The sequence below is a fragment of the Cydia strobilella genome, chromosome 18 (genome assembly GCF_947568885.1).
Source record: "Cydia strobilella chromosome 18, ilCydStro3.1, whole genome shotgun sequence".
NCBI classification, from domain to species: Eukaryota; Metazoa; Arthropoda; class Insecta; order Lepidoptera; family Tortricidae; genus Cydia; species Cydia strobilella.
Genome location: NC_086058.1, coordinates 12,507,346 through 12,521,990, shown reverse-complemented (window position 1 = coordinate 12,521,990; position 14,645 = coordinate 12,507,346). Strand labels below are relative to the sequence as shown.

General features: G+C 36.5%; 1 protein-coding gene across 1 annotated transcript in view; it reads left to right on the top strand.

Annotated features, from left to right (window-relative positions):
* Nucleotides 1-14,645, top strand: part of LOC134749553 (transient receptor potential cation channel trpm) — a 308,269-nt gene that overhangs the window by 265,467 nt on the left and 28,157 nt on the right. The window contains exons 14-18 of the mRNA XM_063684539.1: nt 674-863; nt 4,649-4,860; nt 6,809-6,961; nt 8,814-8,888; nt 14,397-14,591. Coding sequence (XP_063540609.1) covers nt 674-863; nt 4,649-4,860; nt 6,809-6,961; nt 8,814-8,888; nt 14,397-14,591 — 825 coding nt within the window. The remainder of the gene's footprint in view (nt 1-673; nt 864-4,648; nt 4,861-6,808; nt 6,962-8,813; nt 8,889-14,396; nt 14,592-14,645) is intronic.

The window sequence follows — 14,645 nt, the reverse complement described above, 5'->3', positions numbered from 1 at the left end:
GGGCATGAGAGGGTACCGCGGGTACAGTACAAAAACCCCTCGTTTATCTGCGTTAACAGCCGTAAACCTATAATCTGGGTACCTTTTGGGGCCTTGCCTTATCGAGCTTAATTTGATATGTTTGTGAATGGTTTCGAATATTGTTCGAATCCTGGTAAGGGCTTTATTTGTGTGTTTATCACGGATATTTTGTTCCTAAGTTATGGATGTATTCTTAATGTTTAAGTATTTTTCTATATCTATTATATTATATAGTCGTCTAGTACCTTCAACACATGCCTTATTGAGCATAGTATGGGACTATGTCGATTAAAGATTGTGTGAGATTGTTCCGTAATACCTGAGTATTTATAATTATTTATTGTTTGAATAACTGTAGCGACTAGCGAGTATTTTTTTTAGGGGATATCTTGACAACTGCAAGTTATTTATTGCTTGTCGTTGCCTCTCTCTATCGTTAGAAATTAGAAGAAAATGATTCATTGATTTCGTCAATCCCAGTATGTATTTGTCATTTATACAAACTGAGATCATGTGCAATCTATTATTTTGTACACAGTACACAGAAACTATACTAATTTTTTTGTTGATTGGCGTTATCTGTACTATGAGGTATTATTGCTTAGTTAATATCAATCCAGCATCTGATTCACCATATTTATTTCCTCATCAGATGTGGGCAGTTCTCACAAAACGCCACCAGATGGCGCTCCTGATGTGGACGCACGGCGAGGAGGCGCTAGCCAAGAGCCTCGTGGCCTGCAAGCTGTACAAGGCAATGGCCCACGAGGCCGCCGAGGACGACATGGAGACGGAGGTGTATGAGGAGCTCAGGCATTATGGGAAGGAGTTTGAGACCAAAGGTACATAATAGGCAGTAAGACAGTTTTTCCCACAACGTCACCAGATGGCGCTCCTAGTGTGGATGCACGGTGAGGAGGCGCTGGCCAAGAGCCTCGTGGCCAGCAAGCTGTAGGTACAAGGCCATGGCGCATGAGGCCGCCGAGGACGAGCTCATGCATTACGCGAAGGCGTTTGAGACCAAAGGTACACGATATGCAATAAGAGTAGGGGTTCGTAGTTACATATAATAGATATCTACATATATGTCTATTCACTATAGCTCATATAACCTATAGGTCAATTCACGATTGCTGGCACAGATTTATGAGAATTTTGACAGTTCAATACAAATTGTGTGCCAGCTCTTATGAATCTAGCTATTCCTAGATGAGTGTTATCCAGATTTTACAATATGTTATGGTTATGATAAGACTTTGACATAACTTGAACAAGTTTGGAAAAAAATCAAATTATTTTATTAAATATTACATCCGGCCTTCACCACTGGAGGGCTTCGTCACTTTTTGTTTAATATATGACATCTGTTACAGTTTGACATAACTTGTAGTGCATCTCGTGTGCACCGATAGGTGAGTGCGTGCGCGATGCCTAATAACACGACTCGCAGTACATTTCGCACACACTAATCAGCGCGAGCGATCGTATTATATAAATATCAAAACATATTTTAAAACCAAACTACCGTCCCTGTGTTTGTTTAACTGGTAAAAATTATATTATATTTTAACATGACACCCACTCGTAGTTATGTTATTTGTGAATTCTGCGATAAAGGTTAAGATAAGGTGGGCAGGAAAGTCTCTTTTAAGTTTTTCTTCGCTCTGTTTTATTTACAATAAAGTAATAAACAGGCCTATGCCAAGAGGCAAACTGAGCTTCGGGACATAATATAACAAACAAGAACATGCCTAGTACTCATACAAAGCAGAGAAGCTCAGAATAAAAGGCTTATTATTTATTATTTATAATAAACAGTTTTCTCAAAGATCCTGGTGTTTTTAGGTTCTTTTAACTCAGGATCACTAGCATATTCAACCATGACGATAAAAAAAGTGTCCCAAAAATGTGTATGAAAATTGTACATTCCACTACGTCACGCACACAAGGGAAAAAATATTTCACACTAAAACGTGACGTAATGGAATGAAAATTTTGCGACATCTTTTTTTAATGGCAGGATGGAGAATGCTGTCGATTCTGAGTAGAATGAGCTCAAGAATGTCCAGATTTTAAAGAATCAGGTTTTCAATATTTATTTTAGAAAACGCCCAGATACCTATTCACATAGTTACTTAAAATATTATTTTACCCTTAGTCAAAGGCAACTCTATTAAATAAGTTTAGGATTCATTAAGGCGTTCCACCACAGCGGGTACCCGCAAAAACAATTTGTAAAAGACGTTATTCCAATTTGGGAATTTCGAGGTAAATCCCTACAAAAACTAGCCTCATAAAACAGCCCTTAATCACAGTCTATAGGGACCGTGCGCGTTGGAGGGTCTGCCATCTTGTGGCCTGAATCGGAAAGATAAACATGTACATTGCCAAAGCAAGTGCTGCCATCTACCGTTCTTGTACGTTTTGTTGTGCATAGTAGGTTCAGCCATCTTGTTGGGCTAGAAGCGTTACGCCTCGCGGCCAAAATCTGACGGCAGCACAGTAGTGCTGTACCTATAGTTCACGCACGCTGCCTATAAAACAATACAGTCATTTGACAAAGCCGTCTAGACAGAGCAATCGTGCGGGGTGCGAGGGGCGAGGGCGAGGGGTGGGTCGCGCGCACTCGAGCTGCATACATCGCCATTGTTTACATTGTTAGTAGGTAGCTCGGTAGGTCACTACTACAATACAATACAATACAATACAATACAATACAATGCAATACAAATACTCTTTATTGCTCTTTATTGTACTACTTACAGGGCTAACGTGTCTTATTAATTGTCATATGTCAATTGTCGTGTCTTATTAATCTCTAGTCAGAAGCAAGCTCGAGTCAGCTGCCATCGTTTGGAATCCTCATGAGGTATTCTACGTCTTGCTTTTGGAGAGGGTACAAAAAGTATTTCTCCGGTTCTTATATAAAAAAATATTCGGGTATTACCCGTTTTTATACCCAACCAAATACTTGTAAGGTTCTTTAGGCCTAAACTCTTTAGGAGGTAAGACGAAATTTTAAGCTTCTTACGACAGCCTGTTGCGTCTTGCGAGGTGAATCGGATTGTGCCGAACTGGTAGCGCAATTACTGCGTCTTTTTGTCCCTACGCCGACCAGAGTCAACTTCCGGCCTCGGGACCGTGGTCTACTTGTAGGCCCGATATCGCGAACCGTGTCTCGCAGAAAATCCCCACTTGTTCGCCCTTTACCCCTCCCGAATGCGCTCTTAGCATCAGCGCCCGAGTGTGATTTATTTGCTGGCAGGTGGAGCGAAGTGCGAGAGGAATTGTTGAGGTTCTGTGAGAAGATGGATGAGCGTCCTTCAACAGTTTGAATGTGCTTATTGTATAATAATATTATTAGTTTACCTGTTTTTGTTTTTAATTTGTTTGTAGTTTTGCAGTGACTTTGTATATTTCATACTGTTATGCTGTACAACTATTTTTAAAATAATAATAAAATAAAATAAAATATTATTTTGGGCAGCCGGCAGCGGTGTCGGCATTTACGCAAACATCACGACGCCTTTGATGATTGTGTCCACTGTTACTTTTTACACTGTGCCTTAATTAAGGCGGACTCAAATCGGCCCCCAGAACAAAGGAGTGAAATATCAAAGAAACTTTGGGCGCGATTCGGATGGCAGGCCAAGTTATAATTAAATAAAAAAGCTATTAAAAGTACTGAATAGGTAATAAAAAGAACATAGTTTAGTTTCTAAAAACTAGGTACAGAAAAATCACTGCTAAAATCGAAATATTTTTTTATTTTGACAAGCTTTCAAGTATGCAAGGATTGTTAAACGAGGCATAGACTAACAAGAACTTGCATGCAATTTACATTACATTGCCGAATACTAAATGTAAACTGCATTCAAAAGTTTGATCAGATTCCGCAATGTAATGAAAATTGCATGCAAATTCTTGCTAGTCTAAACCTCGCTTTAAGCTATGTTTTACGTTAGCTATTTACTATACCGACCGCGATGCTCGCATGGCAGTTATGTGCCATAGTTACAGTAGTAATGTTCGCACTTTTTCCATGAGTTATCTTCCGTTTCTTCTTCCGCCAACAATTCTCATGTTCAGAGCCCGGAATTTTCGCGGCAAAACAAAAGACTGTCGCAATCTTGCTAGAGTTAGAAACATTTTTTTATCGATATATCGATAGTAGTAGTAAAAAAATGGTCCAATTAAAAAAAATGTTTAATAGCAAATTTACGTAAGGTTTTTATAAAATTATATAGAAACAGATGCAATTTCTTCTTCGAAATTTACGTCGGTATACATACACACAACAGCACATGACATTATATTTGGTTTGTGACAGTGATAGGAGTAGATAATCATTATCATTAATTTCTTAAACTTCTCTGGGAGGAAACAGTTTCGTTTGTTATAATTTTATGCAAACCTTACATTTTTTTTAATATTCTTTTTATTTGGTTGACCGCCGTCTTTTTCTCCTATTACACAACTATCGATATCGATAAAAAATGTTTCTAACTCTAGCAATATTGCGATAGTCTTTTGTTTTGCCGCGAAAATTCCGGGCTCTGGTCAAAGTTGCTATTTACTGGCTAAAACAGTTTTGACAGCTTCATCTAAAAGGCGTTTTTATTTCCAGCTCTAGAGTTGCTGGACTATTGCTACCGCCAAGACGACGATCAGGCCCAACAACTCCTAACCTGTGAACTCCAAAACTGGTCCGGACAGACCTGTTTGAGCCTAGCCGTTGCTGCCAACCATCGCGCTTTACTAGCCCATCCATGCTCACAAATCATACTCGCGGACCTCTGGATGGGTGGGCTTAGAACCAGAAAGAACACCAGCCTTAAGGTGCCCTATTTTATTTGTTTAATCCACTGTTTTGATATCTTGTTAACGCACAGATTGGCACGAGTAGATTCGGTGTTAGATAATTCTTAACAAACCAACCGTAATGAGCAATTACGAGGTGTCACGTCTGTGTGTCAATGAGCTTTATAATACCTTTTTGAAATCTGCATGCTATGCATTCGGACGTCGACCATACATTCCTTGCAACTGTCATGATATTTTGACTGCAAATGAAAAAGTTTATGCGATTGCGACGAAAAATCAAAATTAGGCTGCGTTTCCATCAGAGATGTGCGAGGATGCGCAGCAAACACATCCCTCTATTTATTAAGAACCAATAGAATTACTTTGTTTAATTGTCCTCGCTCAGCGCAGCTCTAGTCGCCAATCTTTTTATTAGTTCTTAACAAACACATCCCTCGCTACACATCCTAGCACATCTCTGGTGAAAACGCAAACTAAAAGTCCAAAAAAACATGTTTTTTTTGTTATGTTTCTCTCAATGACTTTTATCTTTGTGTTTTAATACTAAATGAGACAATTATTGGCCAGCGAGTCATAAAAAACTCTGTAAAGAAAATTAGACGTGAATTAATAATGAGTCAGCGTTCATTCCAAAAGTAGAGTTGAGTTAATTATATTCCACTGGGTCTAAGAGAAGCGTTTCCACAATAGGGAATATTACGCGAAACTCTGTATAGGGGCACCACCGTAGGTACTCTGTAAACAGACAAACGTCTTAGTAATCCCTATTCCCGTTTTTACCCTTTGGGTACGGAACCCTAAAATTGTGACCATCAAAAAAACATCCCCCCCTGTAACTTTTGAACCGCGAGTCCAAAACATAAATTTTAGTAAAGGCTTTCAAGGAAAGCTAGCGAACATAATCGGTTAAGCCGTTTTTGTGTTTTTGCAGAAAAAACTATTTTGACTGACGGGTAACTACGGGACCCTACACTGAGCATGGCCCGACATGCTCTTGGCCGGTTTTTTAGGGTTCCGTACCTCAAAAGGAAAAAACGGAACCTTATAGGATCACTCGTGCGTCTGTCTGTCTGTCTGACTGTCTGTCTGTCTGTCTGTCCGTCTGTCACAGCCTATTTTCTCCGAAACTGCTGGACCAATTAAGTTGAAATTTGGTATACATATGTAAGTTTGTGACCCAAAGATGGACATGTAAACAAATGAATTTTAAACACGGGGGCCACTTTTGGGGGGTAAATGAGAAAATAAAAAAATAAAGTTTTTCAAACTATATCATGTTACATATCAAATAAAAGAGCTCATTGTGACAATCTCAAATATATATTTTTTATGATTTTAGGATAAACAGTTTAGAAGTTATTCAAGAAAATAGGCAAAAAATTACCATTCCCCCTTTATTCCCCCCGTCTAAAATTTTGAAAAAAATACACAAAATAGATCTTTACCTATAGATCACAGGAAAATCTATTAAAAATTCTTAGTCAAGCGTGAGTCGAACTTTATTACTTGGTTTTTGATCCGACCCCTACGGGGTTTTTACAGACATTTCACTCACGTTTCACATAAAAAATACATTGTTTAAATTGTGTAATGTACGGAACCCTTGGAACGCGAGTCCGACTCGCACTTGGCCGGTTTTTTAAATACATTACTTTATCTCTTTCCCAATTTACTCTGTCATGTTCACAGCGCGGGAACGCTGCAGAGTTTAAACATAAAATGTTTGTTGTTTTATTCGTAGTTTATTACGTGGAAAACGCATTTTTTTATGCCTTCGGCGGCTGACTCAGTGAATACCTACCTACATAAAAGTCGCATTCACACGAATAACCTATACCTATACCATCTCTAAGTATAGTCGATGTCCGCATTTAACTTAGTTAAACGTAGCATGAGGCTTATAAGTAAAGTGAAATCGCTAGTACCGTGTTTCGTTTGCCACATCTTGGCTTTGTACCGTAAGGTCATTCTGAGTCTGCTGTGCCCCCTGTACATCATCCAACTGGAGTTCAAGTCAAAGGAGGAGCTGCAGCTGATGCCGCAGACTGAGGAAGAGCATCTGGAGAACGAGAGTATGGAGGACGACCGGAGTACTAAGGATCCGAACGATGCTGAGGTATTTTTTAAGTTATGTTGCGTCCCATCACGCTTGGCGCTCATTACCTATATCGTCTATATACAAATTGTATGCCAAATATCTAACCTGACGTCATTTTCTTAAAAGGGGTCATCCATTAATTACATTACACGTTTAAGGGAGGGAGGGCGTCAAGAACATGTGACATGTTGTGACAAGGGGGAGGGGGGAATTACAAACCTTGTGATGTGACGTCACTTTATGTTCATCAGTAACCGAACATTTATTTAAATTATTTTATTCGCTGTATACCTACTACTTATATAACAAGTATTCGAAACGATAATCGTTTTTATTCATTTATTTTGAGTTATAAAATTACTAATTAATGGATGACCCCCAAATGCGGTGTAGTCGCAGTGCTGTGTTGACTATATTTTTATAAAAGTAGGTATAGCCTCCTGAGTTCCATAGGCCCTTTATAAAGGCTTTATTCAAAAACGTATTTTTAACTTTGATTAAATAAGTCAAGGTTCCAAATTCAAAAAGGAAACTAATGATTTTGGGACTTAGGAGGATAGATTAATTGGTCTTAAAAAATACAAAAATAGTACAGCATCAGACCGATAAATACAAAAAAAAATAAACATACAAAGATTTATATATTGCTCTATCACTTTTCATATGACGGTCAGGTTATTCATATTCGGTTACGTAATATATTTAGGTCACTAACACATGAGTTGGGGTACCTAAACCGACATTTGACAACCATAACCCCTGACAAAATATATAAAGTGACTCGAGAATATTGTAGCCACATCTAACCATTATAAATTATTATTATCTTTTAAAATTTGCAGATTATTATCAGCATAAAAATACAAAATAATTATTAGTTACCAGTAAGCATACTTGCACCATTCCACTACCCCGGGGTTAACCAGTTAAACCGTTAACCCCATGTCAAATTGTACTAGTAACCATGGGAACTCCAAGTTTAACCGGTTAACCCCGGGTTAGTGGATTTATGCAAGTGGCCGTAAAAGTATCCGCTACGGGGTCCCTTTGTTTGACATAATTATTGAAAGTCATAATGTAATGATTGTCATATTATCATTAGTCATAATTCTGAAACCGTTAACTTTTCAGGATTTTCCTCGGGTTATCCTATAGATAAGTAAGGTTAGGTTAGGTTTGTTTTATGGTAATCCTGAAAAGTTACGCGTTTCTGAGAAAAACCAAATTATGACTAATGATAATATGACAATCATTACATTATGACTTTAAATAATTATGTCAAACAACAGAAATCCATCAGCTACATTAACCCCACATGATGGTGGACAAAAACCGAAGTCCTGACAGTTAAGTTTCAGAGGGCCACCATGAAAATTGATATTGCGTTATCTGCCTCTCTATTACTTATGTATACTGAAGCGGTAGAAAAGCAGGAAACTAAATTTTGATTTTCGATTTTTGCGGTAGATCCCCAGGAACCGTTATTTTTCACTAGGTACAGTCAGCAAAGTTATTAGCTTACCATCTCTGTATACAACCATGTATGCAGGGGTACTAATCTAATGGTTTTGCTGACTGTACCATCGAGCTAAATGGATTGCTCAATACTTACGCTATGGAATGTCCAATTTAGCTAGAACCCTAAATGGACCGGAGAGTGACTCTGCCTACATAGATGTCACTTCATACACGATTAAAAATGCCAGAATAACTCCGGGTCACGCTAAACAATAAATATCATGTACATATTGTTGCAGTACCAAAAAATATACCTATATTAAAGAACAAACTTTTTTTTTTCCAATATAAAACTTGTTTGTCAAATGACGTTTTATTCATAGAATTGGTATTTGATTGATACGTACAATAGGTTGGCGTAGTGAAACGGAGAACGCTTTCTATCAAGAAGATAATACCACCTGGACAGCAGAGTAAAACCAAGCAGGTAGACCGGACTGCTCTCTTCACTCTTATCCCAGTCAACTAGGTATTCGAACACTACGAGAATTTTGCTAAATTTGTAGCTGGCAACTAACTTGACTTTATTTGCGAAGATACGGTTATGCCGTTATTTTGTTGGAGTTCATAATTAGTCATTGAGATCTTTCCGAATATGTATAACTAATAAATTTAAAAAAACCGTACGCTATATCTATTATTAAATATATATTTATCTATTATTATGTATATATATAAATATCCCAAAGAATCCATTTCATACCAAAAAATGCCTTAAATAATTTTTGGAAAAGAGGTGATACTCTTCAAACTGCTAAATTTCTATCAAACATAGCTAAGACCACGGAAACTCGCTTTCGCGTTAAAAAAAACTGCATCGAAAACGGTTTGTCCTTCGGAGAGCTACGACGCCCCAGACAGACAGACATACAGACAGACACACAGACGACGGCGTCATACATATACCACCCGTCTTTTTAAGTCGGGGGTTAAAAATAGTTAAAAAAAAAACATTTATTTCAAGCAATAAAAGCTCATAATGAGTTTTAAAATGTCATAAAATAGGTATAAATTTTTTTTATGTTCAATTTGCCTCTAGAATATATATATATATATTAGCCAATATTTTTGTAATTCCTCGAAATCAGATCAAGATTTAAAATATTCCACGAACTTACAAATTCTTTAAATGTGTGTCCGTGATATCGTAAAATATTCGAATGATACGGTACAGTTTAAAGCTTATCATGACATGACATTCGTATCATTTCGGGGTAAAACTGGGTTTTACTCGTAGCTACAATTGTCGATTTAAAAATGTGTACATTTCGGAAATAGAAGGACGAGAGTTTGAATAGAAAATAAATATCATAATCATAAAATCATTTACAATGCATGTGCTCGAAAAGTGCGTTTCCTACGGAAACATATCATGCGGAAAGTACTACTTTTCCGCACTAGTGCTTTTTGTTTTCAATTTTTTTTACAGTACATATGGTGCTACTTTCTCGCACTAGTGCGGAAAAGAGCACTTTTCCGCACTAGTGCTTTGTGTTTTTAACTTTTTAATAATTAAACTTATTTGCCATGATATGTTTTTTTATTTACTCGCACAATGCATAGTAAATCATTGTATGATACACGTGCGTAAAGATGATTTCCGCAATTGTTGCATAAATAGCTATTATACTCGTAATTGTATAAATAATCACTTCAATATGTAAAAGAAACCTTCCCAGGTTTTACAGTTTGATCGATCTCAATGATACTTCGAATAATAATGTGAATACATGTTGCATAAAAATACTCCTCGTTGACTGGGATATAGGGCTTCGGTCTATGCGAACACAAGGTTTTAACTTTTTGCGAAGAGCATTCTAAACGAGTGTAGTGCTTCTAGTCTTGATGTATTTAATGTTAAGTAATTACCTAAAATCAATTGCGATTTTTCAATCGCAAAAAGAGATTCTTAAGAGTCACACGAACTTTTTTCGAAACTATTTCATCCCTAAATTTTCCCCAAATCGCTTCATCTATTCACATCTCTATATTTAAATTTTTAAGCAAACCAGACCAACGTGTATTTTGATAACTTACATACGTTTTCACTACACTTTATAAAACTAAGTCCCCCGCCGATGAACACAAAAACTACTGAACGGAACGGATTTTCATGCTTAATCGTTTTTATAGTCTAAAACCAACGTTTCATTTTGCGGTTGTATTAAAAATACACGTTGTATAAAGCCTCAGGTTTAGAAGCACCCGGTATATTTCCATTTTACTAATCTCTACAATCAGCAAGCCGACGTCAGCAACACCAGCTTTAATCATGGGTCAAACAAATTTCCTTCATTTTCGAAACACGTTGGGAATATTTGACACAATAAATTCAAATTAACTCTCGTGAGTCTCGTGGTTAATGGCTGACTACGTGACATGCGGAGCGTTTTGCGTAGCGGAGCGTGCAACGTTTACGCGTCATGCAATTATTAAATGAAGTTGTGCATGTAACATTAGTTGAACTATCAATTTAAGTACCTAACTAACACTGCAAGTATATAAATACTTGAGACTTTGATTAACTCTGTTAATAAATATGAAATAGAAACTCACAACAAAAGGTAGTCAAGGTCGATACTAAATTAAAATTACATAGCTGGTGTTGTGCGAAACATGTCCATAAAATAATTACCCATGACTGTGTAAGACGTGGACCGTAAGTTGAATCCCATGAACACAACATCCCATTAACAGAGGCTATAACTTAAATATCATTCGTTTTTAAGATAACCCTGTTTAGCTTAAGAGGGCAGAGAAGACAAACAAAGCTTACGCAAAACGCTTCCCTCGCCACACACACACACCGCAATATTTATTGCGAACCGTCTGTACGATACTCACGGTTTCCAGCTATTCCATATTTAATTTCCACTTGTGTTCGTATAGGCGTGCTCGATAAGCGTAAAAACGCTGCCACGTGTCCGTGTCCTTGTGCTCTCCTTTATAGGTCACGTTATATTTACGGTTCACCTCTACGTCAGAACTGCGTCTGAAATATTCGTCCCCAGAGGCATTTTATTGTTCTTTAGAACGGGTACCTATTTGTCGCTGTCGAGTGTCGTTTAGCTCTTTGACCACAGGTTGATATTTTTCACCTCAGCAGCTCGAACAAGCCTACTTTCGTCACTCCCTGGAGTGAGGAAAGTGCGACTTTCCTCACTCCAGGGAGTGAAACAATGTAGCTTTTTAATTTAGTGAAGGCCAAGAACTTCATACTTTTATTACATTTTTTTTATGGTACGGTACGGTACGGTACTCGCTTCGCTCGTGATTCAATTATAGAATCTTTCGCTTTCTCGGGACTCAAAATAAACACTCGCAAGAAAAACCAACTTTCCTCTCTTGTTGCACAAATAACTATTGGCGGTTTGATTTGATGAGTCAGTTAATGGTTTAATTATAAACGGCAAAATTTAGTTTTTTCCTAAAATTAACATAATAGGTCAACATAATTTAGTGAACTTGTTTTTATATATTTTTTGTATGTAATAATATGTTGATTGATTTTTAACATTTACGAAGTGACTTTTTATTATTATTACTTATTTATCCATTTACTTATTACAGAAGCACGTACTGTCAGATTTTGTATCAGACAGCCAATGCAATTTAAGGCATTTATTTCTCTTTACACATACAGTACCTAACTAAAAAAATAGTATTGTTATAATAATTAGCATAAAGTAGGAACGGAATTAATGCAATTCCCCCGTCCCGTATACTCGCCATTCGCCAAGATTGGCCCAACGTGTAAATGGAACTTTACATAGCATAGTTACCGAACGATGTTAGATACTTTACATAGCATAGTTACCGAACGAACTAAATACCAAGCATTGAACTTGGCGCTAGGAGATTCCATGAGTGAGCTACTTAGAGTACTTAGCATACCACCATCTACAATGTACGTTATATGGCACAGCTACACAATACACATAAATAGGTACATAAATAAAATAAAATATCTTTATTTCGAAACGTTCAAAATTCCATACAATATTGTTAGTACCATCGTTATAGCTATGTGTTAGTAAATATATTAAAATCAGATCGAAACATATTAAATAACTTATAATTAAATAATATTGACTTAAACAAAACTTTCAACAATGAAATCACGATCCAATAAATTTAAATAATGTATATAATAATAATAATTAATACGTCAAATTCTAAAAAAATAGACTAGAATAAGAATTAAGATGTCAAAAATGTACTATTTTTTATTCAAATTCAACACAACAAAATAATTTCCAATTCCTTAGTTGAAAACTGTGAGAAAAATCACGTACAGATGTAATGCATAATTATTTTCCATCGTATTTTCACGGAAATGTACGAACGTATCTTGCTATTTCAGTCAGTCTCGGTACAAAAAGTACTGAGGTTGACTGAAGCTGCATGACAATACGAACGTTTCCGAGGAAATACGATGGAAAACAATTATGTACTACATCTGTTAGCGACGTCTAAACTCGACTCATTACAAACCTACTAGCAACGTCTAAAATACTTCTGTCAATAACTAGTCTATATGACTAGTTGTCAGTAGTTCTATGAATAATTTTCACCCTTGACGCATAAAGAAAAGTTAGTACTTACCCTAAAAGCTTAACTGTCGCACTAAAATGGCCTTAAAGATAAACTTTGAAACGTGCTCTTAAAACGTAAAACAAGTACATAAACACAATTTATAAATTAAACTCATGACGATTCTCGACTTAGACAATAAAACCTCGACTTTAATGGAATTGCCATCAAGAATTTCACATCAAAATATAATGACGCGATTCTATTTATTGTACACCATTATATTTCTAATTTTCGTAAATGTAATATACACGAAAATAGCGTTAGAGTTTTGAATGATTCACGGTTAGTTTCACTAGACTTATATTGACCGGGATATAGACCGTGATTACCTTTCCCACCCGTAAACATGATGCATGTAACTGCGTCGAAATATCCGGGAGGTCATAAATAATACAAAAGGTAATCACGGTCTATATCCCGGTCAATATAAGTCTAGTGAAAATAGCGTTAACTCTCATGTGAACATAAGTCATTTCGGTTCTTCAGATACCGAGTTCCGACGCGCAGAGGTGAACTGTAAATTTTGAAGTCCGAACCGTCCTTGTCTGTAGTTAGGTTGAGAAAATTCAAAACCAATTGTCATTTCTACTCCAACTTGAACTTCTATTCAAATATTTAAATTTAAAATTTGAATTTATCGGAGCTTGCCATCATTCTGCTCATCTATCTTTGACTATGTCTTACAACACTATTGCACCTGAATTTCAGCTTTTTATGTAATCTGTATTTTAATGTTATGTGTCATGTATTAGCTTATAACGCTTACATTCTCGTATCGCATTTTTCAAAAATGTTAAATTTTTAACAATCATTCAAAAAATTTATAAATGCTTCTTTCATTTCCAAAATTTATTCTAAATCCTGTGTCTAAAGTAGTTGTGTATGGGGATGCTTTATTACAAAGTTTGATGTTATTTTAACGTCGAAACTTTTTTTGTTTTATTGCGTTAACCACAAAGTCTTTGTTAAACATGATTGATCTATTTTCCACAAGATAAAGACTTTCAGATTAAGCTAGTGAACGATACAAATGAGTCTGTTTTAGATTTAACTCAAAATTAAAAGAATATGAACTAGAAAACCTAGTTTTATTTTATACCAAAAAACGAATTATACAGATACAGAACCAGTTAAATAGTTCACGTTCACTTCGACATTCTTAATTTTATACAGAATTTGTTTTATAAACTATGTTGACTAAATCAAAACGAACCCAGCTTTTGTTTTCTTATCATGTCTAAAGATTATGATTCCGCAACTTCCCAACACTATAGACACAAGATAACAACAAAACGGATCTGACAACATACTACACATAATTTTGTCTGGACTCAAGCAGGCATTGATTGGCTCAGGAGAATGCGACACGCGCGTCGATCAGAACGGGAAAGTGGGTAAAATAGGGTGGGAGCCATCGTACAGGGAGCTACCGGAGTACCACGCGCCGGAGGACAAGCGCATGCGGCCGTTGAGGCTCAGGAAGAAGATATATGAGTTTTTCACGGCGCCGATCACCAAGTTTTGGGCTGATTCGGTAAGTTTATTTTATTTTATTAGAAGACCAACAGCTTTTTACAAACAGTATAGA